This window comes from Anthonomus grandis, chromosome 13 (genome assembly GCF_022605725.1).
Source record: "Anthonomus grandis grandis chromosome 13, icAntGran1.3, whole genome shotgun sequence".
In the NCBI taxonomy this organism is placed as follows: domain Eukaryota; kingdom Metazoa; phylum Arthropoda; class Insecta; order Coleoptera; family Curculionidae; genus Anthonomus; species Anthonomus grandis.
This window is the reverse complement of record NC_065558.1, coordinates 24602034-24628388: the sequence shown is the minus strand read 5'-3', so window position 1 is coordinate 24628388 and position 26355 is coordinate 24602034. Positions and strand designations below refer to the sequence as shown.

Below are 26355 nucleotides of genomic sequence, written 5' to 3'. Positions count from 1 at the left end.
ATCGTTATTTTTTTCAAATATTTTGATTAATATTTATATTCTGTAATAATGGTATTTTTAATATCTTGTAATTTTTTACCTACAGCGGCAAAAAAGATTTAGTTTGAAGATACATTTTTGAAATAAGTTAAAAATGTTATATTGGCATCAAGTACTTATGAAAGTTTAATTTTAATTAACCTATGTGTTAAAAAATTTAAATATTAATAAATATTCCTCGGCCAGCCAGTATATTATTTTGAAAATTAAATATATATTAGTTTTTTATAGGAAAATCAGATTAATATTCCCCTTGGCAATATCTCAAATACCATTGCTGTCTTTTTAAGCCTTAGATCAATCTGAATATGTATTTGTGAATATTATATTAATCTGAATATGTGCTTTTTAACCAAATTCTCTAATATTCTTTGGCCCAAAGATGCATTTGTTCTAACTTCACTTTGCACCTAACGTCACAAGCGCTGGATGTAAATGTAATCTTTTATAACTTTATTAATTTTCTTCTTAGAAAATTGAAGGACTTAGTAAACAACAACTCTGTTTGTGTTCAACATGTGGTCAAGGGTAAATGGGGTGTTTTGTTTAAAAACATATTCACCGATATACTTCTTCTAAGCGCAAAAATAACATCTTCAAAGCAAACATAATTATTAAAATTTTTATACCTAAAAGCGTTTCTAAAAAATTGGAAATGCCAACACTGTAAGCAAAAGTTGATGTCATCTTGCGAAATATCGTCTTGTCAAACGGCTTTGTGTTTACATTTGGAATTTGTGAAGTTCTATGTTTTTTCTTTAGTTTTTGGTTAAAAAAGAATTAGTGACAAATTTGTATGATATTATAAAGTGTTCTTTTGCCATTATTAAATATTCTATAATAATATATATTATTATAAAGTGTTCATAAGCATTTGGTATCATTGCATCAGTGATGCTGCCGCTAAAGAAGCTGCATATAATTCCACAGCAGTGCTAATTCTAGCCTTTTAATGTTTGTCAAAGCTCCTTAGATTAGAATATAAGGAAACACTTAATTCTTATGGTTTATACATCAGTTAATGGTTCATAAAGAGTTTATTAAGGAGAAAGGGAGTAAAAAGTTTTTTATTTTAAAATTGGAAGGGGCTGAATTGTACAAGAATTTTTTTGCAGTACAAAAAGATAAGTTTATGCTATTTCAAATTTTTATACCTTGTAGATTTTCTCGTAATAATGCGAAGATGATTATAATAATGAGGTTCTGGAAAGTGGACGACCAAAGAAGGAACAAAACAACCATAAAATACGAAATCCCATAACACCTAATACCCTAATACCTAATACAATCTAATACCCTTATTGACGTCATTGTAGCTAGCAGTAACATCGAGTGTATTAGCTCTCAATCTACCTGTATATCGAGGTCCATAACTGATCATAATCTAGTTCAAGCGATTTTAAACTTACCAAAATCTAAATTATGTAAAAAAGTTGTCAGGTCCAGGAACTACAATAGTATTAACATGACTTCATTTTGGGAGGAGGCCCAGCAGCTACAATGGCATAATATTTATTGTATTTTTGACATTAATCAAAAAGTGTCATTACTTACCAATTATATTAAATAAATAAAAAAATAATTATATTTCCTATTTAATAAATTAATACGCCCCGTTTAAAACAAGACTATATAAGGATAGACCATTTACGCCGTGGATAACGAGTAATATTAAATATCTAATTAAATTAAGAGACAAAGCTCGCAAAAAATATACTCGACAAAAAACTCTCGTGAATTTGACATATTACAGGCAATTAAAGAATTATACTAAACACGCAATTAATCGCGAAAAAATTACTTTTTTCAAGCAAATGTCTATAGAAAAGGGTAAAGAATTTTGGAACAAAGCCAAAAAACTTAGTGGTACTAAAAAAAAGATTGACCCTATTCCTGAAAATCTCAATTTACCCGAGGACTTAAATAATTTTTTTTCGAACACCTTGGGCCCTACTAATTCAACATCATTAGAAAAACTAAACTTTTATAATTCAAATACATTTAGTCACTTTGAGACGGAATTTAATATAAGTCTTATAACTGAAAATAAAACTGTCGATATTATAATTAAAATAGGGTCAAATGCAGTAGATGGTGATGGAATTTCCATTAGAGATCATAAACTATGTCTTCCTTTCTGTCTTAAGCCATTAGTCAATATTTTAAACTCCGGCATCTTAGAAAACCAATTCCCCGATGATTGAAAAAAAGCGATACTCATTCCCTTACCAAAAATACCTTGTCCAACAGATTATAAAGACATTAGACCAACAAGTATTCTGCCTGTAATTTCAAAAATCTTAGAACGTCACGTATATAACGAAATAGCTGACTATGTTTATAATTTGAAAATTATTCCTGATTGCCAGTCAGGATTTAGTAAATCTTTTAGTACTATGACAAGTCTTATCAATATTGTTAATAATATCAGGTTTAAAGAGGATTCAAAGGAAATAACTAAAAATAACTCTTTTAGATCTAAGTAAAGCATTTGATACCATAGATCACCAAATGCTTTTGGCAAAACTGCACTATTATGGTTTTTCGGCAAATGCCATAAATATTTTTAGCTCTTATCTTAAAGATCGGTTACAGGGGTGCCTCAGGGTTCCATATTAGGCCCCTTACTTTTCTCTTTATATGTTGTGGACATGAATCAGTGCATCGAAAATTCTAAGCTGACTCCCAAATTTATAATTCTTTTAAAATATCAGACGTTCAGGTGGCACAGAATAAAATTAACGCCGACTTAAATCAGATTGCTTTGTTTGCTGAAAACCATAACCTCAAATTAAATGCTTTAAAGTCATGTGCAATGTTTTTTTTACAAAATAAAAGTCATCCTCTAGATTGCATGGAAAATTTTTAAATTAATATTAATGGAACAGTTATACCAACCGTTGCGGAAAAACGTAATCTAGGGGTTATATTCGATTCAAATCTCAGCTTTGCCTCCCATATTAAGAACAAAATTAAAATTGCTTACGGTCGTTTAAAAAACTTATATCAATACAAAAATCAGTTACCATCAAACACCAAATTGCAAAGCAAATTCGCTTGTACTGTCTTTGGTGGATTATGCAGACATTCTGTATGGCGACTCACTAACCATATCCCTGTCAAGGACGATGCAAAAACTGCAAAATAGTTGTATGCGTTTTTCCTTTAATATATCGTATTAGGGACCACATTACTCCTTATCTAAATTCACATTTTATATTAAATATGAGAAATAGAAGGAAGTGTCATATGTATAATTTAATTTACAAAATAATTAAATCAGGTCATCCGCCATATTTAAGAGACTTATTTTTTCACCATGATTATATACATTGTGTAAGAAATCCAAACTTGATTAGAATTCCATTTCATCGAACATCAGGTTTTAAAAAATCATTCCAGTATCTAGGCATTCATATATGGAACAAGTTACCGGATTACATTAAAAATAGTTCACCAAAGAAATTTATTGCATATGTTAAAGAAATTCTTCTTAATTCTCAACTAACAAAGGCATTTTAACAAATTCACACCACCAAATTTTTATTAAAAATTTAATTTAATTATTTTTATTTAATTGCAACCATATTATTTTTGAGTTCTTACTTTTTAAATCAACACTGGTCTTGTTGATCTTGCAAGCATAAAAATAAAATTTTAAATGGTTCATTTTGGAATATCTATTCATTTTTGCGTCGTGTCGCTCTGGTCTTCTAGCCTCGGCTCGTGTTTTTTGCCGCCCTTCCTCCTCTCAGTCTATTGCACAAATGGTACCTATATTAATGAAATTGATATAGTAAATTATTACACTATATTTTTTTTTGTTTTTAGCTTTTATATGTTTTTAGGGTTTAATGACTTATTTTCTAAATAATTATAATTGAGAAAGTCTTTATTCTTCTTTTAGTTGTAATTAGGTTAGTATGTTTTAACGGTCTGAGCAGCACATGCGAGCTAGCTCGTGTATGTGTTATCGGTTGCTTTAATAATCGCAGTTTAGTCCGCATTATTCTTAGCATTGTGTAAATTCTTGTAATAAAAAAATTTAATTTTCTATGTACAATGTTTAAATGGTAATAAAAGTCTTTTGAATTTGAATTTGAAATTAAGGCCAATTGATACTCTTCGACTTCAATATAAGTTACACAAAAACGAGGTTAAAGATGACTCACTGTACACCATAATGATCACAAACCTCGGTGAGGAACACCCAAATATTATCAGATTATCATTTTAGGAAATATATTATATTAAGATTTTATATAGAACTGGTTCCCAATCAAGCATTAATAACTTGATTCTCAATTTTAACCAAAGTTAAGAAAAGTTAAAAAAAAGTTATTGGAGACTATAACTTTTATTTTATTACCTTTAGCTAGATTATTTTAGTACTTATTTTAAGTTATAATATAAATTATTTTTCTGCACACTATAGGTTAATATGTTTTGATCAACTCACGTTTAAGTTAGACTAATTGGCCATTTAAAAGTCTATTCTAAAGTTTATTAAGACTTATTCTGGCCTCCGTGCTATATTCGAATGCCTCAATCTTATAACGAACGCAGCAGGAAGGCCTGTTTAGTATGTGAAACGTGTGAGACGCCCAGAGCGGACATTTGCGATTCCCCCGCGACTTTCCCCCCATCACCCCCGTTCTTATAAGGGGACACTTTCAAAAGGGGTTGATAATGGACCCGTTGTATCTTCAAAATGTTCGAACGGACACCGAGCGGTGGTAATGGACGCGTCTTAAGCTGTCAAAGACCGCAAAATTTTACAGGAATTATTTATGAAGATGTCATGGATCAAATGTCCCTAAAATGTAGGGTAAACTTCACATCATCGGGTTCAAATATTTAAACGGGAGGATTATTTTTACGCATCAAATTTTTACGTAGGCAAAACAATCACACCTTATTTTGATTTATTATGCACTATATTCAAAAAGTATTCTACAAGCTCCTTAAGTGAAATATTTACAAATATAGAACAATATTTAACTTAGTTATCTCTTTAATGATTGTTATGTAATAAAAATCTCTAGGTCAAATTGTCAGCAAAGACAGTTTATAATAATGCCAATTTTAAAAGGAAATTCAAAGAAAAGGTTTAAAAATGTACGTAAGAAAAGGATGAAAAGAACATGTTTATTTAAAATTTTAGAGTAAAATAAACTATTTATACAAAAAAACAAAAAAAAACTAATCCATCAAACTTTTATTTTATTGTTTTCTCCTAATATGATTTTTTAAAACTTGAATATTATTTCAATATACTTTAAAAAAATTTTTACTCTTTTCACCATAATATAAGGAAAATAATTAAAACGACCCCTCATCAGCCAAGGCAACAATCATTAATCAAAATCATTCATTCCTCCTTCTATTCAACTTCTTTTGAAATCAAAAATATCCTGAACTGAAAAGTCGACTCTACATTCACTCTATACTACTGACCAACATCTCCCCGCTTTGCGCCTTATAGCATTGTTTCGGCTTTAAACTTTCCCCCTTTCCTCTTCCTCGTATTTCGACCCACTTTGCTGGGGGTAAGCCGCCCCTTGAGCCCCGTGATTCCTCCCCCTACTCCCCCGCACCACGAACGATGGCGAATACATCTGTGGCGCTCGGCTTAGCAAGACCAAGGGAGAATGTTAGGGATGGAAGTAAGGGGGTTGGGGTAAGGAAATTGAAACAAAGTTTAACTTAGTACTTGCACTTGAATATAAAACTTTTGTTGAAATTTTAATTTAAATTGGTATAGGTAAGATTGAGATGCATGCGACATACGTTGCTTAAAACAAAATTGCATTTAGGAATTGCAAAATAAGAGTACTAGTGTTGTAATATGTGTACAGTGCGGTGGTGCTTTCCACAACTTTTGTGCAACCAGAGATTGAGCTGAAAATTTAGTTTTTCTCGACATGGCCCGGGTTTTCTGATGTGATGCGGTTGCTCAGCAGTTTGAGATATTAGAGAAGGCAATAGGAACAAAAACTCAACGGCAAAAGCAATAGAATATCTAAAGAGGTTAGTTCATGAGCTAGCAGACAAAAACAAGATACTACAGGAAAAAGCTAATACGTGGACAAAAAATTAGGAAATCGCCCTGAAAAACGGAGTTCTCTTTCTTAAAATAAGGTAAGCAATCCTTCCCAAACCTCTTTCCCCGCGCTGGCTACCACTACCTGGTTATGCCAACGCTGACATTTCTGGCGCCTGCGCGTCATCCTCAAACCAGTTCGAACAAGTCGGGGCGAAACTCAAAAATAACGATTCCGATCGACAGTTGGTAGCATTGGTCTCACCAAATGTCAACAGTATCAATGATATTGACTTGACGTTAACATGAATAAAGAGAAGGAAAACAAAACAATAAGCCAGGAATGCTGAAGCATTAATTTCTGCTTTTACAACTCAAAATTCCCATTAAAATCAACTTTAACACTTTCAATCAATAGATCCACGCGCATTAAATGAGAAGGAAAGACGGACTATTATTTAAAACTGGAGAAATCTACGTCTAGAAGTCGCAGTTTAGCAGCAATAAGAGACACAGCCACAAGTGTCTCAAAAATTGGTGTAGCTGAAGTTTCAACTTCCAAAACTTGTTTTTTTGCTACAGGTTTTCAACACTTAGTGAACGCAATAGCTGTGAAGATTCTGTCAATAGAAAATGGGTACATAGCAGGCATTATTTGCCAAAAGATACATACAAAAATATCATCAAAGAAACTTAGGGAGATTTAGACTATAGAAGTTCCCCCAGACCTAGAAAGTGAGATAGTCAACACATTTCTCCAGCCCGTTGGCATCTCTGTGAGGCATTTTATGAATATTCAGAGCTATCACCAGTTGCAGAAAATAAAGCACAAAAGGCCCATGGTAAAATAACATTTCTACACTGTAGCATATAATCCTTAGGGATTATAAGAAAAAAGATCAACAGTGGAAAGCTTTTCTAACAGATAGGAGCTTTGATAACTTGGCTGTGATTAAATGCAGGCTGAAAAAGGAAGACCTAGATATCTTACAGCCCAAAAACTATGGAATAGGCAGTTATTCGGTCCGAGAGAAATATTTAGGTGGAGGTAATCTAATAATCTTTAATCTAATAATATTTTAAGTATTAACATCGAAAAGTTTATAGAACTACGCTGTGTGTGCTTAAAACCCCTTAATTTTTTTATGTTAGGTGCTTAAACGTCACCCTTAGGTTGACACTTTTCTTGGGATGCTGCAGGCTGCTCTACAAGAGGGAGGGCCTTATAGCGACATTGTCTTAGTAGGTGATTTCAGTGAACATTTAAATTCAAATAATGAAAATTAGGGTTTGCTTTGTCATCTTTTAGAAAGCTAAATGATTTTCAAGAGGTTACAAAGACAGACAGCCTATCTGGACAATGTCTTTATAAATTTTGCCTATGGTGCTGCAGTAGCGGAGGTTGTGGATACTGCAATCTCAGATCATACCGGTCCTGGATTGTACCCTGACGTAAAGAAAGCTGTTCTTGTGGGTTTAAAAAAAAATTTGCTCATTTTACATACAATTATACATTACAAAAATGTATTTTATAAAATTGCATAAAAATAATTCAGATTCATTTGAAAACAATTATGATGTGCTCTAAAACAAGCTAGAATCACAGTTAATAAGGATCTCATTAAAACTGTAAAAACCCTTCTAAATATATGTGGGGAATAATTATTTCTCAAAATGCTGATATAAATGCAAATAAAAACTTTAATATATCCAACAACAATTTTTTTTTTATTTAATTTTTTATTTTTTTTTATTATTTAATTTTTTAAAAATTTTTTTTTTTCATTATCATGAATTGAAGTTATAATAATATAAGAAGCCTTCGAAATAAAAAAAGTTTAGAAGTTTTTGGTTCAACACTTCAAAAGGTTAAGATAATTTAAGACATTATTTACCTGCCTTTATCAAAATTGATAAACCAGTGTTTCCAATCAGATGTTTTTCTAAGAACTCTAAAAAATGCTCATTAAAAGTTCAATTTTTAAAAAGGAAAACGAATTAGATCTGTAAAATTATAGGTTCATTTCTCTGCTTCCAACTCCTTTAAAATTTGTAAAAAAGAGCATGGTAGAGTACATATCTGTCTAGTTTAAAAACAATGGCATTTTTACGAATTGTCACTTTAGTATTAGACCAAAAACAACGCAAGTATCATCACTTTAGATCTCCTGTCATGGATGGCTTTGAGAGGGGTGAATATTATGTCACATAGTTTCTTGCTCTAAGTAAGGCCTTTGACTGTATCTCATATGACTTTTTCCTAAATAATTATTAGAGGTATTAGACTAAAAACCTCATGTCCTAAAGAAAGTCCACAAACTATCAGGGTGGAGAGTGTGTCGTCGGCGGAAAACATAATATAGTTTAGAGAAAAGACATAAAGTCTTTGAGTAACAAAAGGTTTAATTTTAGGACCTCTATTAGTTCTAATATATATTAATGATCTTCCTCTATCTTCCTCTACCTGATTTAAGATATTGTAAGTTTGCCGATGATACAACCACCATAACTGGCAGTAATGATTTAATGGAGGCTTTGGAGAGGGCACATGGGACGCGGTTGAGAGTTTGGCTTGCCTTGATAACAAGTCACTAAATGTTGAGAAAATACAGAAAATCGTTTTCTCGCTGCTTAAAAGACATCCATGGCACCGATAATGAGAAAAGCGTTAAAATTTTAGGTATTTTCTTAGATCCAAAATTAAAGTGGGATGTTCAGACTGAGACTGTCCGTTTGGTCTGAGCAGTTCCATCTACATCTTGAGAAGCTTAACTTCTTCGGTATCTCTAGAAACTTTTAAAAACTGCTACTATGCACTTTACTACTCAATAATTACATATGGGATAATAGCTTGGGGTAGTTTTAGTTCAGAAAATGCGGGTTTGCTTTACCAAGGAAAGCAGTCAAAATCTTAGCAGGCCTTTTATGTCATGAAAATTGCCGAAATGCTTTTCGAAATCTAAGCATTTTCTTCCTCATTTAAATATGAAAATCTCAGTTATATTAAGAAATATTTAGCAATTTTATAGCAGATCCTGACACTAAACGCGTGATATTGTTTGCCTGAAAGCGGCCTTTTGCCGTCTGGGAAAGTTTAAATCAAGACTGGAGTTTAATGGAGTAAAATTTTTTAATAAACTTTCAGAAAATATAAAAAATCTTCCTTTAAAACGATGTAAATAATAAATTAAAAAGCTTTTGATCCACAATGTATTTTGTTTAAATAGTGAGTATTTGGAACTTGAATGTGGGTAACTGCTATTAACAGCTCGCAGTTAGTGTGGTCAGGCGTGAAGTCAAAGAAAAAGACTACCTATTATAATAGGACTTATTCTTTATTTTTGAGTCTTATAGTGTAACTTTGACTTTCAAAGTGTATTTTTTTGACAATATACAGGGTGTCTCGAAATTACATCGCAATATTTTACCAGCCACATCTTTGTCTAAAAATAAGACAAAAACTTCATATTCAGGAATCTTTAAAAGTGAATCGTTTTCATGTTGCAGGGTGTTTTATAATTCCTATTGAAGATGAATTTTTGTTAATTTTCGAAACGCCTTGTTGTTATTTTTCGAATTTCTTTATTCTATACTACTGTTATTGTTACTAATTGATTTTACAACATTTTATGCTAAAATGTATACAGGGTTGTTTAAAATTAGTGACAAACAAGTGTAACAAAGATGCAGCTGGTAAAATATTGCGATGTAATTTCGGGACACCCTGTATATATTTTTTTAATATTTGGCGTTAGAAAAAGTATTGTGGACAAATTGAAGTCTTTTTCTATACAAGCATATAGTTTCTTTCGCTTTGCGTTGGTTGGAACTACCAGTTTATTAAAGAAGGTTCGCATTTTATAGAAAAAATACTCCGATAAGGAAACAGACAGATAAAGCAAAATATTCATAAAAATTAAAAAAATATACGTATTTTAATTAATAAGTTATTAATACGTCAAAGATCATGTTTTTTAAGATGTCGCGTATTTGTTTGCTCGCTTAAAATAGCGAATTGTTGGTACCCACTACCCCAACTTAAAAAATTAAATAATTTTCTAAATATATTGAAAAGCTATGAGATAAATTATATTTATAAAAAATCTTACAAAACTAACGTGAAGCATTAATAATTAGTTTAAAATGTACTAATTATTTGGTCCTGCTTGTGACTTATTTTTATATTACTTTTTAAATTTTTCTTTGGTTTTGTGATTTTTGAAGTGTGAAGTTAATAGTAATATCAAGAGTCTTTCAAACTAGCAAGTTTTATAGCTTAAACTAAGCAACATTTTAAGAAAAGCATAAAGGACTAATTAAATTCTCTATGTAAAAAAATATATTTTTAACTGTAAAGAAACGCTAAAAAATATGTTTACTATAGAACGAAATCTATGAATAAGTGAAAGTTAGTAACTTCAGTAAAACACCCTTTGACATTTTATATATCTGACCCTGCGAACTTCGTTTTGCCTTAGAAATAATAAATACGGAGATTTTTGATTTTATTAAATTAATTTTTTTTAATCAAGTATTTTAATTATTCTTTAATAGGTTGCACTCTTTAGTTAAGCACCTTGTGATACACGATTTTTTGTTTTATTATCAGGCGCAAGTACAAACAATGTAAATGGTTTTCTGACCCGTGAACATGCTACATATAATTGACCATATGAACAACATTTACTTTCCAGATTCAGACCACAAACTTTCAAGAAAGTCTTTTAAACTCAAACGTCATATCAGTTAGGATCATCGGGATCCTCGGAGTGAGAACTTTTTCACGTTTGACTTCACCTTGATTTTGCTCGCTCACTCAACATCAGCTCATTCATTATTTTTGTAGTTAGAAATGATGTTTAGGAATACTTTGTTGATAAGTTTATGTTTTAATAAGACAAAATTACAGAAATTCTGAGGAATTAAAATCAATCCGCTCGATTCGTCGACAGGTACTCGACCATTACCGATAGTCAGATGTATCATTAAGCAATGTAACTCTCATGTTTGTTGTCAGCTGAAGTTTCTTCACATAGCTCCATAGATTCGCTGATTCGACGAGGCAAGCGTTTATTTCCTCGGTAGACTTAGGCCGGTCTTAGAATTACCGGCCGCGTTTAATGGAAATTGCCAGACAGTAAAATTGTTGCGCCTCCAAAACATCTCGAATCATCTTTCAATTTTCGGTTAAGTGCTTTCAATGCATGGTATGCATGGTAATGCGCCATTGTGTATTCTTACCAGATGATTATTTCTATACTGATAAAACTTTGGTCATTGCTGAGTCTTTTTAAATATTACATGTTGGTTCTTCAATAGTTTGAAGATAAAATTACAATTTTAATGCTGAATGAGTTATTCTTCTAACAATGTGGCTGATATTCCAGAAGAAGCAACTGCACGAATAGTGGCTAAAACTAATGACATGAGGAATGTTTTACCAGTTTTACCAGGGGCATCTAGAAAATAAAAACTTCCATTTCCATCATCAATTGCCTTCATTAATGTATCATAAACTTCTTTTGTTGAGGATTCAACGGTGGTACATTCGTTTGGACTACTAAATCTTATTTCTGGTGATCATATTCACGTTCCCGTTTCAATTCGCAATTAAATGCGTTATTAATTTCGCGATTTGGCGCTGGCATGTCTAACACATGCCTTCGATTAAGAGTAAAGCCCCATTATGTATCTCCTCATATATCTCAAGATCATGATTGCTGGAACTGACACGAATTTGATATTAAATATCTTCTGACATAATCTCCTTGTATTTATGCCATAGGTCAGATGGGTTTGATGGAAAGTATGTCGTAAAGATGACAGCAAATAATGTGGGTATCTGACTTGGAGATGCAGAGATAATGGCTTCAGTTATTGACGTATCCCAATGGGTATCGTTTTCTAGTAAATTGAGTTCTTCACATGCGACACAATATATTGGAAATATTCTGCCACTAACAGTCCATAGTGACTCAAATGACGTTAGCCCACGCACATTTACCAGCAACAATCACAAATAGATGCATTTATTATTCTTTCTAAATCTAACAATAATTTATCACAATATCATAATTATGACCTTAACAGTTAAATCATTTAAAAATTTAACATTTTGCCGAAGAAAAGATACTATCTTAACAGTTTAGAACTTATCGAAAAAAAATTATATACTTGCCTCAAATTTATAGCTAAATTGAGATTATTTCAGTTTTTTTACAGTTTTTATATAAGCAAATAGATAAAAAATCAAAAAAACAAGAAAATTTTAAAATGATATACTGTGGCGTTAACTTTTCAGTGTTACTATTTTGCCAAGAGTTTGCAGACGGTAGCTCAGAATTATTGGAGGCTTGGGATTGTTCGAAGGTTCACTTATGACTGGCTATTAAAAAATATAAACTTGATTATAACTATTAAATAAGAGGGCGTCACTTAGTTTTTTTTTTTATAAATGAGAGAAAACTAAGAAAAAAGACTTGGTATATAGGTTTCAATTAACAATTAAATGACCTTGAATAAAGTAGATTTAAAGAGGCAAAAAAAAATATCTTAACAATACAACCAAATTATATTTAAATCAAAGATATGTATACACCTCATGTTCTAATCTGTTAAGTGTTAATAATTTATTATGAATTAAAATATGAATAATGTTGATGTGATTAAAATAAGTTTGACAAAAGTAACATTTAAATTATGATTTCACTACTAGGTAGATTTCAGCACTTAAAAAATAAATTGCAATTATTAAAATTTTTACTATATATTCGTATTACGCAGGGGAAAGTTCATGAACCTTTTTACCTAAGGCATATTAGCCTTAACCGAGTTATATCTACTTAACTACTAAAAAAGGTACTGAAAAATACTGAACAAAAAATAACTAAAATTATAGATAAGAAATTGACGTATTAAATTATGATATTGATTAAATATTTGTAGCAATAAATGGAAATTAAAGGTATATTAATAAAAATTTAAATATGTGAGACAAATCTATGGTTAATAATATTTAAATAAATGGAAAAAACTGGCCTGTATATTCCTCCAAGAATTGAACGGCTGGCCTCCAAAATCGAGGCTGTGAATGTATGCCATTTGTAGCTTAGCTATCCGGACTGAGAATATCTAATACTAGCTCTAGTTCTGGCTCCAGCTCCACCGCTTTCAGCAATTTCCCAGGGAAATCAAAATCCTGCAGCCATCAACAATTGAAGAAGAACAAAGAGGAAAACGGAAAAGTAAAACCCTTGCTAAGTTTCATTATCTATCCATCAAAATCTCGAGCATCCTGCACCAGAATTATGAAATAAACTGTTCCCTAAAGGAACAAGATTAAGGACTATAAATTATAAGCCATATTGGCCACTTCCTGCTTCACAAACTTCGGAAATAAAAAAAACTGGCCTTTTACGTGTGCTTCTACCTGCAACACGGGAACAAGTCCTCGAAAAATGGATGCAGTACCGACTAAAAAAGTTACGACCCCACCTCTCGCCTGAGCTGTCAATGTCAATCCAATCAAAGAAAACATCAATCAAGACCAACCAGAAGACTGACGGACCGTCAACAGAAAGCATGAATAATAAAACCAGGAGTGATGCGTTACAGTAGTAATGTGTCATTGACAGTGTGAATTTAAAGAAATATTGATAAAAGAAGTTGACTGAAATTATTAATATAATTATTGAAATTAATGAAATATCAATGGAGCGTTAGTGAAAATAAGAGTAGAAAAATAAAACGCTACAATACGCCATCTAAATTTTAACAATAGCACTTACATATTTATATTTCAATATACCTAATAAACAAATAGAATCTTGTATTGTCTGGTTTTTGTTGATTGCTTCTTGCACTATCTGCAATTTTTGTTATAAAAGTAATAACGGTGGTTACCAAATCAAATTAAAAAACTCAAAGCATGTATCCCACATCAAACAACATGTAGTATAGGCTAGGTAATAACCTAGCCTTTACTAATACAATAGTGTTTGTATTTTAATTTGTCCTTATATCTATAAATGTCGAGTTTAAATTTTAAGACCACATATTGATATATGATCTGAATTTAGATTAAATTATCAAATCTGTGTAATTTTAAGCATGGCATGCATAGTTTGAGACTGGATTAGCCAGTTTTTTTTTTGTAATTTACAGGAACTTGTGTCGGGAGGGAAAAAGCAGGTATGTATGTGTAAATTTTCTTCAGGGGAATCTTCAACATCATTCCGACGCAACCCTTAAATTAACCATAAAAATTTTAATCTTCATAACTGGAAAAAATAAATATAAACATTCTTTCCAGTCTCCGACAACAAAAATTTATTTAAGAATTGGGACTTGTAATGTCGCTTCCTTTTATTGAAAGAAGAAGAGCTGCAAATTTAAATGGATTGCAGAACTTTGCAGTGCGTGCCATGGAAAACACACTTAAACGTAAATTTATCCAAGCTGTAACTGCTACACTATCTCAATCTTGAAAGAGAAGATGTCATTCATGCTGTCTATTTGTAAGTTAGCAAAATCCAAAAGAGAAAAGACCAATAAATTAGCAAGAACTAGCATACTTTGTTCAAAATGTCAAAAATATGTTTGTGACAAACACAGTAAGTCTAACGTTTGTGAAACCTGCGATGACGCCAATTCTACTGAAGCTGACGAATCCAACTAAATTAGATTCTTTTTATGTGTGCAAACTTTTGTAATATGTTTAGGAATATATTTTTTTTTGCAAAAGCAATATTTTTATTTTAGGTTTAATAAAAACCTGTCTTTTGATTAAAATATGTATGGACATATATTAACCCCCCCATGCACCTCGACGATTTTCAAAAAAGGTTGGTCTTGCTAGGGTTAATAAACAAATAGCAATGTTATTGTTCGCGCACACAAATTGTAACATTTGCTTTCTGACTAAATACCAGTAAGACTAAAACGCAAGTAGGCACGGGAGGTTGAGGCGAGAAGGTGGCGGTGGAGCGGAGACGCGAGGGAAGGAAATGTAAAGTAGGCTTGGTGGACCCAGGTCCAGCAGCCGGCGAAGCTGCCCCAAGGTATTGATCTGACGGAGGGGTCCAGAAGAGGTGCGGGGTCGAAGGGAGTGAGGCGGCGTGTGTGTGTGTGCTGACACGCACTCGCCCCCTGCCCGTCCCCCTGCTGCTCCGCTTTCAGATGGCCTTCAATATAATAAGAGGGAGCCCCCTCACGCACCGAGAGTATATGTGTAATGTAATCTTACTTGCTTTGGACGCTGGAAAGGGGTTATACTAATTCCTGGATATATTTATGGGTTGCGTGCTGGTGGGGTTTATGTCTGCAGGTGCTTGTAATTGGGGTGCTGTTTACATATATTGTGTATGTTACTCTTCATTTCATTTTTTGAGGAAGCTCAGACTTACTTTATTTAAAATTGTGCTTACAGCAGGCAATAGAAAAGCTATCAGGTAGGTTATACAGGGTGGCGCACCAAAAATTTTTCAACCCGAATTTCTACGAGATTTCATAAGAAATCAAAAAACCTTCGCACTTGTCGATTTTTGGTTTCAGGGGGACAAAATAATCTCGCATTTATAAGACTTTACCATTAACTTCTACTTAAGGTTACAGCTTCCCTTAAAATTTTAAATTGTTTATTGTTTACTAACTGAATCAGCTCTGGGTACATTTTTAATATTCCAGCAGCAATATAATTTACAATAATTTTACAAAACTCACAAAAGTATAAATAGATGTACACCTAGATTAAAATCTGTGTGTGTACAAAACAAAAGTAATTAAGAAGATAATATATATAATTCACAATTCACTTAAAGTTATATACTATATACCAAATATACCAATATACTATATACTATATTATACTATATACTAACTATATTAAAACCAAAGAATAAACCAAAATAATGATTAAATGAACTAATGATTTAAATCGCCCTAGTCAGAATAACAGATCTTAACCACAAATATACTGATAAAGCTGCATATACCCTATATTTAATTTGCAAATAAATAATTATCTAGTAACTAAATAATATTCTAAATAGGAGTAGAGGTCAAAAAATTCCCCATTTTAAAGGTCATTTAATCCTGATTCTAATACCTCAGTTTTGTGTTTTTACTATTGTCCTCTTTTATATGACAGAATGTCAATATCTTTAAAAAGCTACCTTAAACTTAAGAAAATATTAACACATTCTTCCGATTATTTATTATTTATTTCTGATATCTGTACTGGTGTTACTTAGTAAAATAAAGCTTGATTTTTTTTATAAAAATGCCCTTTTAATACTTTTCTGATTTTTTGTTTTTATTTTTATGAAATTATTTTAATAATTTTATAGAAATAACGATTTTGTTAGAGCAACTACATTGTCCTACAATAAATTGCATCCAGATGCGTATGTCATTAACTTGGTGGAAACCTTCGTAAAACAGGATCAGTTGAAAACAAACTTAGAAATGTGATAAATCTAGTCCTAAATGAAGCTGTAGAAGTGTTTGGTCATAAGGAAATCGATCCCACACTCAGTGCAAAGTGTAATATAAGTAAGTGAAATATCATATGCTTTACGTAGAACTAGCCAGGGGATTTAAAAAATAGGTTTTATCCCTACAAAATTACTGAACAAATCATTGGCAACCCGGAATTTATTATTAATGTAGCTTTTTTCTTAATGGTATACTAAGCAAACATAATTGCAAATATTGGTCAGATTTCAACCCTAGATTATTAAGGGGAGAAATCCCGAAAATTATCCGAATCCCAAGATCCCGAAAAATTAAATATATAAATAATTTTAAATAAGTAAATTTTACCTGAAAATTTAAAGGGAAAATGTACCTTTAGTTACTGGAAACTACAATTGAGCCAGTTTTAATTACTGCTATTGTAGAAAATAGGCGAATCGGCAAGAATTTTTGGATAAAAATTTTCATGGAAGATGGCTGCAGAGGTCCAATTGAATAGTCGCCAGATCTCCTGATTTATCACTCCTTGACTTGTTTTTGTGAAGTCATTTATAATTTAATATTTATGCTATATAGCCCAATTATTTCAAACATTTGCGACAACGAATATTGCACGAGTGTCAAAAAGTTACACCTGAAATGTTACATAATGTGTGCAAAAATTTCAAACAGTGTCTCTACTTTTATATGGAAGTTGAAGGAGGGCATTTCACCATTTAATTGATTAGAAATGAATGAAATATAAATATTAGAACATTTTTGTTTTTAATTTAATTTTCTTAAAGTATTTGACACTATTTCTATTTAGTCATTCATTAAAAAAAAATTAAATATAGAATTTTCCTTCCTATTCTGTATCTTATTATTTAGTTATGAAAGGGATAATATAAAAATCACTATTTTTAACTCATAAAATAAAATCAGAAGAATTATAAAATATTTCAAACTTTTACCATTTAATAATTTTAAAAAAAGGTCAGTTTTCTAGCCTTTTTACAGTAGACTGGGCCTTTTAAAAATTTGGAACTAATAATTTATTTGAACGGTTTTTTGAGTATCATCATATCAGTTTCTCTCTTTGTGAGAAAACAAAGTGGTATATTTAAACCTTTTGCTTTAGAGCCTATTAAAAAATTAAAGGTAACTTTTAAAAGAACTTAAAAAAGAAACCAATTTACGAGCTTAATTTATTTAGAACGATTTATAGAAAACATTTTGCATACCATATAGACATAAATAATAGGAAAGTTAAGCTCTGACCTTATAAATATGTTTTAAAAGCCTTCTTGGTGCCGTTCGTAAAGGAAGCTCTTAAGATCGATGTTTTTGAATTTAGTCCCATGTTATATTCATTTTAGTGAATTTTTTTAACATTTTGATGTAGTTTTCAGGAATTATCGAATAAATCCTGATTTGCTTAATCCAAATAAAATATAAGATGAATATATAATTTTTTTCTTAAGAAGGATCCCAACGATATATTCATGCTTTAGAATCAGCGTGCGTATTACAATGTAAAGCGCGCTTATGTTTGTAGTAAAACAATCTTGTTTGGTGATGTTTACTCTAATTGCGTACCGGGTTGAAATTGGTGTTAAGTCTTTATGTCACATTCCATAGAATATTTTAAAATTGTTTAAAATAAAAGCTATTTTCTTTATCAATAGATCTTTTTACATAAATTTTGGTCTTTACTTTTAAAATGATTAATTATGCTTTTTAAAATAATGAATCAATCAAACTTAGAGTAGCCATTTCAAAAACAAAAGTTTCAGGTCGATAAAATATTCATTTTTGGTTACTATTGGCTGGTACATCAACCAATTTAATTTTTTTTGGCACTGTTGATTAGACATTTTAAAGCTTAAAGTGAGGTTAGCTGGAGGTGATTCACAGAACTTTGTCTATTATAAAATGAAACGTCCCTCTATATATCTAGATAACAAGATATTAACTAGATATTAAGAGTGGTTTATTTTAAAATGAAAGCACATATATACAGGGTGATTCATTAAGAATGGGCAATCTCTGAACTGGAGATACTACAGACCAAAATATGGCGATTGAGCTTAACATATCTTATACAAATGTTGCAGGTTTACGAGATACAGGGTATTTAGAGTTAGAATTTTAATTTGAAATTTCCTAATAATTTTGTAATTTTAAGCAGTATTGTCTTGAAATTAGTTAGGTAAATTACTTAGGTAAATTACAATTATTGCTAAAACGACTAGAAAATCTGAAAGGCAGTTCCATTTTGAATAAAAATGGTACTCTTGTTTATTTCAACTTCTTGTTTATAGATATAATATATCTATATAATATTTACATATATACCTCTCTTATATATACAGGGTGTTACAAAATTAGGCTCAAATATGCATCCCCTCAAAACTACAGCCCGCGCAAATTGCTTGAAGAAAATCGTTTATTTGTAACCGTGACAACAGTTATGCATCAAATCTCCTAAAAGTTTGCAAATCCCTGTTTTTTTGCTGTTCTTTTCATTTTGCGTCTTAAAAATGGAGTAAATTGAATTTGAGGAAAGAATTTAGAGGAGCTTACCCTCTTGATGGCCTCTATCTTATGTTTGCAATAAGAAATTTAAAAATCTAGCCACTTCGTTAGCCAGGAAAAAGATTTAAACTTTTGTCCGTTTTCGACAAAATCGCTGGTAATCAAAAGGGGAGCATTATTAAGCCGAAATTAACTATCGAACTAGAAAAAACAAAGTAGACCGGGACTGCTTTCATTTTTACCATTTCAAATTAAATGTATCGAAAAAATGCAAGAGACGATAGTTTTAGATTTTTTCACCTTTATATATATATATAATATAAATAAAATATACCGGATGACACAGAAGAAAGGGAACACATAACTTTTTTACTTTTCAAGATAAACAAATGAAATTTTGTATACCGATAGAATAGTTATAAAATCATCTTTTGACATATTCTATTGTTTTTTATCACTTCCGGTTTAACGGGAAGTGATACTAACTTTCTTATTTTAAATGGGACACTTGATTGACGCACATTTTTATTACGTATTTCGATAGTAAATTATAAATAATATTCTAGAAATAATGATACTCTACTTGCTACTTTTTGTTTTATATTCATAGATAAAATTATTTTTTTAATTTTAATATAGGGTTCCATGAATGCGTTGAAAGTTTTAATTTTTAAACAAGTAGTCACGGAAAAATACATTTCATGGCTTAAATCTTTTACACCTATTTCAAATGTCCAAACTATTAATTTTGGCATTTACTTTATTTTCTTAAATAGCACATTATTAGGAACAATCACTTTTGAAATGCGGTTTCTTTTTTCGAATAATTTGATATGATTATTTTTTGAGTCGGTTGATAAATAAGCCCCTAAGAACAAAAAAAACTAATATATATGTATATATACGAAAAACGAATAAAAACAAAATCAGCAAATTTCGGTTTTTCTCGAATATCTCCGGAACTACTCAAAATTTTAAAACTTTCTAAACGGCGTATTGTTAGGCTCTAAAATGCGCAATTTTTCTCTGATTTAAGTAACCTCGTATCTCCTATAGCTGCCGATATCCCCATGATAGACATCCTTATTTTGGACACACTGACTATATATATGTATAAATAATATACATATATATGTATTATATATATTTTATATTATTTTTATTATATATGCATGATATTTTATTAAGCAGTTGGTATAACCTATGATCGATTGCATACATTATAAGTTGTTGACTCTCAATATGTCAATATATCTCGATCAAAATAGTAATATCCTATTTTTGGAAAGAAACAATAACAATAGAAAGACTTGACTTAACTCTGGTTCTTCAGTCCTTCATGCTTTGAATAGGAGTCTTGTACACTAATGATTTTAAATGTTCACGAGGATTAATATCGGGCGACCTAGGCGGCCATGGCTGTGGTCCTTCTCTTCCCATCCATCAATTTCTAGAATTATCATCTAGCAATTCTCGCGCAATGACACTGAAGTGTGGCGGAGCCCCTTCATGCATATATTACATGATAGCTTCGTTCTCTAAGAGGAATTTTCTTCCTTAGGCCTGGGTAGCATAAATTACGAAGATCGTCGGTACTTTTTGCCGCCAAGTCTGAGAAAAAGGAAATGGGGTCCATTCAAGCGGTCACTAATAATTTTAATCCAAATATTTATCGAAAAGTCGTATTGAATATTATTTTTAATTACCACATAGGGTTTTGCTTCAGACCATACTTGATTATTATAGAAATTTATTTTTTCTGTTCGCGAAAAACATGCTTCGTCCGTGAACAGTATTCGACTTAAACAGTTTTGATGTAAATTTACTTTTTCACGTAACTAGTTGCAAAAATCAACTTTCGTAAGGAGTCTCAAGGCAAAAGTGCTTGTATACGTTGTGTGTGATAAGGATGAAGTTGGTGATCTTTCAAAATTTGCCAGACTGTTATAAGATTTAAGTTTAGTTGGTGCGCAATTATTCATGTACTTGTTGTAGGTTCCTTTTAAATTGCATTATGCACAGCTTGTTTTGATGGTTTTGCACTTGCGCATCTTCCTACAACATGTGTGAATTTTTTAAAACTGCTTGTTTCACATAGTCGAGCGGGAATATCAATGAAAGTTTGTATATTACGCAGCGAGCGTTGTGAAAATTGATCATCATTCAACCGCCGTGCTCGTCGAGTGTTTCCCGTGGCATATCAAAAACGAAATGCATATCTGTCTATTCTTAATTACTGTACTGGACCACTATGACAATAATTAGTAATCACCAAAACTCAACACCAAATATTTGGAGCCTTAGAATGAGCAGAGAAGAAAACAAATATTTCACAGTTAAATAATTAAAGAAAATAAGTTATGTCTAACAATTAATACATTTTTTGTTTTTATATTGTTGGGATTACTAGAACAGATGTAATAGGCTCTTTTTATTACAACAATTCTCTTACCTCAGAGCATTATGGCAACTTATTGGAACGCGATTTGGAAGAATCCTGAGACAACTTACCGCTTGCAAAGGTTAGAAGCTCTTGGTTTAAGCAGGATGGTGCGGCAACGCACAATACCCTAATCGTGCGCAAATATCTACTAGTATCGAACAGTTCCGTGGCCCCTTCGTTCGCCGGACATAATTTCGCTCGATTTTTTCCATGGGGGTAATACAAAAATTATGTTTTAGAATCTGAGGATCAGCTGAGGAGAATAGATCTGGAAGCCTTCCAGAAAACCACTAAATATGTTAAGTGTATTTTTTAAATTCGACAGTTAGAAGGTGTTATTTGTGTTTAGAGAATAATCGTAATTTGTTTGAACATTATCTATACATTCAAATAGTTTTTTATGTTTCTAGTAAGTAGTTTTTAACTAATTTTTTAATTAATTAACATATGACGTGACCTACCTACATATATATGAGTTTTTAAATCGTCAATAAAATAATATCAATTTAATATTTTAAAACATGAGTAATAATAATAACCTGCTACACCATTCTCAGCGCCATAATTTCACCGCCTACTATACTAAAACATTCGGAATTTAATTAAAACCCATTTTTGCCAATTTAAAAATCGCAGACTATTATTGTACCATACATCGTTGTGTTTGCAATAAAATATGCTGTTTCATACATGGTATCCTTCTTTTTACGCACCATATAAGAAAATAGAGTTGATGATGGTTTCTCCGAAACGAAACCTCGTACGGAAAATCTTTCAACGTTATTTTGTAAAGTTTAAAAACGGGCCATGAGAAATTGTATTTTATCTAATTTAACCGTCTTCGTCTCTCTTTTGTTTTCCATGATAGATATCTTTATCTTGGAGACACTGTATATATATATATATATATACAGGGTGTCCCAAAAGTATGGACACACCCAAAAATCTTGGGAAATATCGGCGCTAGAAAAAATCTTTAAATACAAAAGTTTTGGGGAATCAATCGGTGCATCTGATGGTGACCTTAAACTGGACCTTGAGCTTGACCTTTAACGTTATTTGAAGGTCAAAGCGATTATTTTTAAATGGGAACCCCTATTTTTGACACCGGATTCTGAAAGAGCGGAAAATTTTACGTCCGGGTATGTATGAGGTTGAAGTAATCCTGAGAGGTCAAATAGAGGAACCCAACGGTGACCTTGGATTTGACGTTGAGCCTCATTTTTAAGGTCATTTGAAGGTCAACTTCTTTTTTAAATAGAAACCCCTATTTTTGACACTGGCAATCGATAGAGCGGGAAATTTTACGCTCAGATATGTAGTAGTTAGGTCGCAGAAAAACTTTTATCTTGAGGGTTACTCCAAGGTCATTTACCTTCAACAAGGTATTGAAGTACCTTTAAATATTTTTTCGATCGGTAAAGCTTTTATTTTCTTAGTTTTCAACGAGGAATCCGGTAGCCACCTTCAACTTGACCTCCAACTCGACCTCCACTTGACCGTCAAGGACATTTCTAGGTCAACTGTTTTTTTTTATCGGGAATCCCAGTTTTTGTACCGGAAACCATTTTACATTCAGACAGTATTTTTTAAAATGATGACCTGAATATCGTCTTTGAATTGTCGAAACAGTGGGCTGCCAAGGCAGTTGTGCATATAGGTCTCCTGATGGACCCGTCATGCCCCACCGGGGGTTACCAGAGCCCAACGGCCTTAGAGAAACCGATAAGGCTCTCTGGTCTGAAGAACTTAAAGTCGCACGGTACACTGAAAGTGTTACCCAAGTATTTGAACCTGGCGCGCGTGAGTCCTGGGCACTTTCCGACTACATGGTCAACGGTTTCATCCTCCTCACAGCACCATCGGCATTCCGGGTTGTCCGCAATACCTATAGTATGGAGATGGCTTCTTAAGTGTCAGTGACCAGTTAAAAGACCTGTCACTAGCCGAATTTCGCATCTTTTTAAGGCGTAGTAAATTTTTGGTGAGACAGGCAGAGGGCCCACCTATGTGCGCTTTAGCCTGTCTCATACCAGGGGACTCAGTTCATCTTCGGTGGGTCCACTTGTTCAGCAGACCCTTCATTGACGCGACCGCAACGCATTTGGCGATGCAAACTATGGGTTCCGGCCCCATCGGCACATTCGCGATTCCCAGTCTGGCAAGAGAGTTCGCTTCCTCATTACCTGCATGGCCTGCGTGGCTAGGTATCCAGACGAGCTGGACCCTGCATCCAACCTGTACCAGTTTTTTCAGGACTTTTATGCACTCTAGTACAAGATTGGAGCTTCACGACTGATTCTAGCAAATTTACAATAAATGGAAAATTTGCGAAAAATTCAAATTCTTTAAACATCTGCAAACCTGCACGTTTGCAAAATATAGCAAATTTGAAAATATGTAAAAATGTTTAAATATGCAAAAATGTGCAGATATTTAAAAATTTACGAGCTAACCCGATCACGCCAAGGGCACTCAGTTAAAATTCTGAAGGCATGCTCTTGTACATCAGCCCCGAAAACCTCCTGGATAGTGTTTTCGTCGCTTTTTAATCGAAGTCACATTTTCAATGCTTAGTCGAATGTTAGTTCGTACTATTTGACATTTAAAAACTTTAGTGAATATTCCTATTATATAATTTTCGATTTTGAAGTTTTTCCATCTTCTTTATTTTATATTTGGTCTATCAAAGCTATCAAATCAATCAAATCAAGGGTCACACAGGGTCTATCAAATTTTCTATTATTACTTTTGCTTTTAAATTCTCAACGTATTCTTAATTTCGTATTTTCATTTGAATATGAATCATCTTACAGACCGTAAACGAATAACCATTCTCATGATGAGAGGATGGGGTAATATGGTCAGGTCATATCGGCGAGTTGCGGCTTTATTTAACGCAGAATATCGTTTACCAGGAATTTTACAAAAAACAGTAGGAAAAACGATTTCTCGTTTTTAAGCAAACTGGTAGTATCAAAGATCGCCCCAAAAGTTGAAGGCCTAAGATAGCGACTGATAAACAAACTTCTTTGAATGTGGCATTGTCATTCATTGAAACTTCTGGAACCTCAATCAGACAAGTATCTCGGGAAACTAATGTTTCTAGGACTTCTGTTTATAGAATTATGAAACTGTTAAAATTTCATCCATATAAAATCAAATTGGTACAAGAATTGAATGAGGATGATTTCGATCGAAGACTGGAGTTTGCCGAATTAATGATGAACCGTATAGATGCGCGACAAAATTTTTTAAACGAAATAGTATTTTCCGATTAATGTACTTTTCAGTTAGATGTCAACGTTAATCGTCACAATTGTAGGTTCTGGGCATCAGAGAATCCACATCGGTTTTTGGAATCACATACGCAACATCCACAAAAACTAAATGTTTGGGCAGGTATACTAAACGATAGAATAGTAAAGGCGTTTTTTATAGAACGAAATTTGACAGGAAAAAAGTACCTAACCATGTTGAGGAATGAAATCGTACCTGTGATAAATGAGATTGCCGGTGATAATTTTAACATCACTTACTTCCAACAAGATGGAGCTGCCCCTCATTATGCAATAAATGTACGTAATTATTTAGACGAAACATTTCCAGGACGAGTGATTGGACGCAGAGGAACTATTGAATGGCCTCCTCGATCCCCTGACATGTCGCCACTAGATTATTTTTTATGGGGCTACTTCAAAAACAAAGTGTATGCTACAAAACCTGCAAACTTGGAGGATTTACGACAACGTATTATTAACATGATGCAGGCAATCCCAAATGATATGATTCAAAGGGCAGCTTCAGCATTTTATGATCGCATGGGGCATTGTCAACTAAAAAATGGAGGACATTTCGAGCAAGAACTTTAAATGGTAACTCACGATTTTTGAAAGATTTTCCATCTTGCCTTCACCGACTGAACACTAGCCTGTCTTGCCTTTACCGGCCGGACACTAAACTGTCTTGCCTTCACCGGCTGGACACCAGACTGTCTCGCCTTCACCGGCTGCACAGCAGACTGTCTTGCCTTTACCGGCTGGACACCAGACTGTCTTACCTTCACCGGCTGGACAGCACCTCAATCATGAGAGGCAAGGGGACTCACGTTAATCAAGCACCCCAAAGAAAACAGATCTTACTACGTCCACGTCGTTGTTTCTGGGTAATGCTAAAAGTAAGAATATGGACGATATTCAGGTCATCATTTTAAAAAAATGATGAGAGTCAAAAAGGTCACATTACATCCCTTGTTCAACACACCATATAAATACGTGAAATTTCTCGCTTCTTTCGAATCCTGTAATAAAAATAAGGATTTCCATTTGAAGAAATGAGATCGACCTTCAAATTACCTTGAAAATGAGGTTCAACGTCAAATCCAAGGTCACCGTTGGGTTCCTCGTTAAGACTTACCTAGAATATGACCTTTATTTGTTTTCTTTTACCACTGAACTCGCGAGATTTTTAAGAAGTAATTATTTGTCCTCTCGGGATTACTTCAACCTCATACCTCAATACATACCCGAACGTAAAATTTTCCGCTCTTTCAGAATCCGGGGTCAAAAATAGGGGTTCCTATTTAAAAAAAATCGCTTTGACCTTCAAATAACCTTGAAGGTCAAACTCAACGTCAAGTTTAAGTTTACCATCAGATGCACCGATTGATTCCCCAAAACTTTTGTATTTAAAGATTTTTTCTAGCGCCCATATTTCCTATAGATATATAGATTTTTGGGTGTGTCCATACTTTTGGGACACCCTGTATATATATATATATATAACTAAATATAGTTTTCACCCTTCTACGAATCGAATCCACGAAGTTTAAGGCAAGCAC

General features: G+C 32.6%; 1 protein-coding gene across 1 annotated transcript; it reads left to right on the top strand.

Moving 5' to 3' along the window:
- The first annotated feature begins 5644 nt into the window (after positions 1-5644).
- On the top strand, positions 5645-25387 carry LOC126744196 (uncharacterized). The gene is made up of 2 exons (XM_050451554.1): positions 5645-5719; positions 24809-25387. Exons 1-2 carry the CDS (start codon positions 5645-5647, stop codon positions 25385-25387), a joined length of 654 nt encoding a protein of 217 aa, XP_050307511.1.
- The last annotated feature ends 968 nt before the right edge of the window (positions 25388-26355 follow it).

Excerpts from the sequence above, each read along its gene's own strand:
- LOC126744196 (XM_050451554.1), top strand. The coding sequence starts at position 5,645 with ATGGCGAATACATCTGTGGCGCTCGGCTTAGCAAGACCAAGGGAGAAT. Across the intron at positions 5,720-24,808 it reads ATGGAAGTAAGGGGGTTGGG|TTAGATGTCAACGTTAATCG; the intron begins GTAAGGAAATTG and ends TGTACTTTTCAG.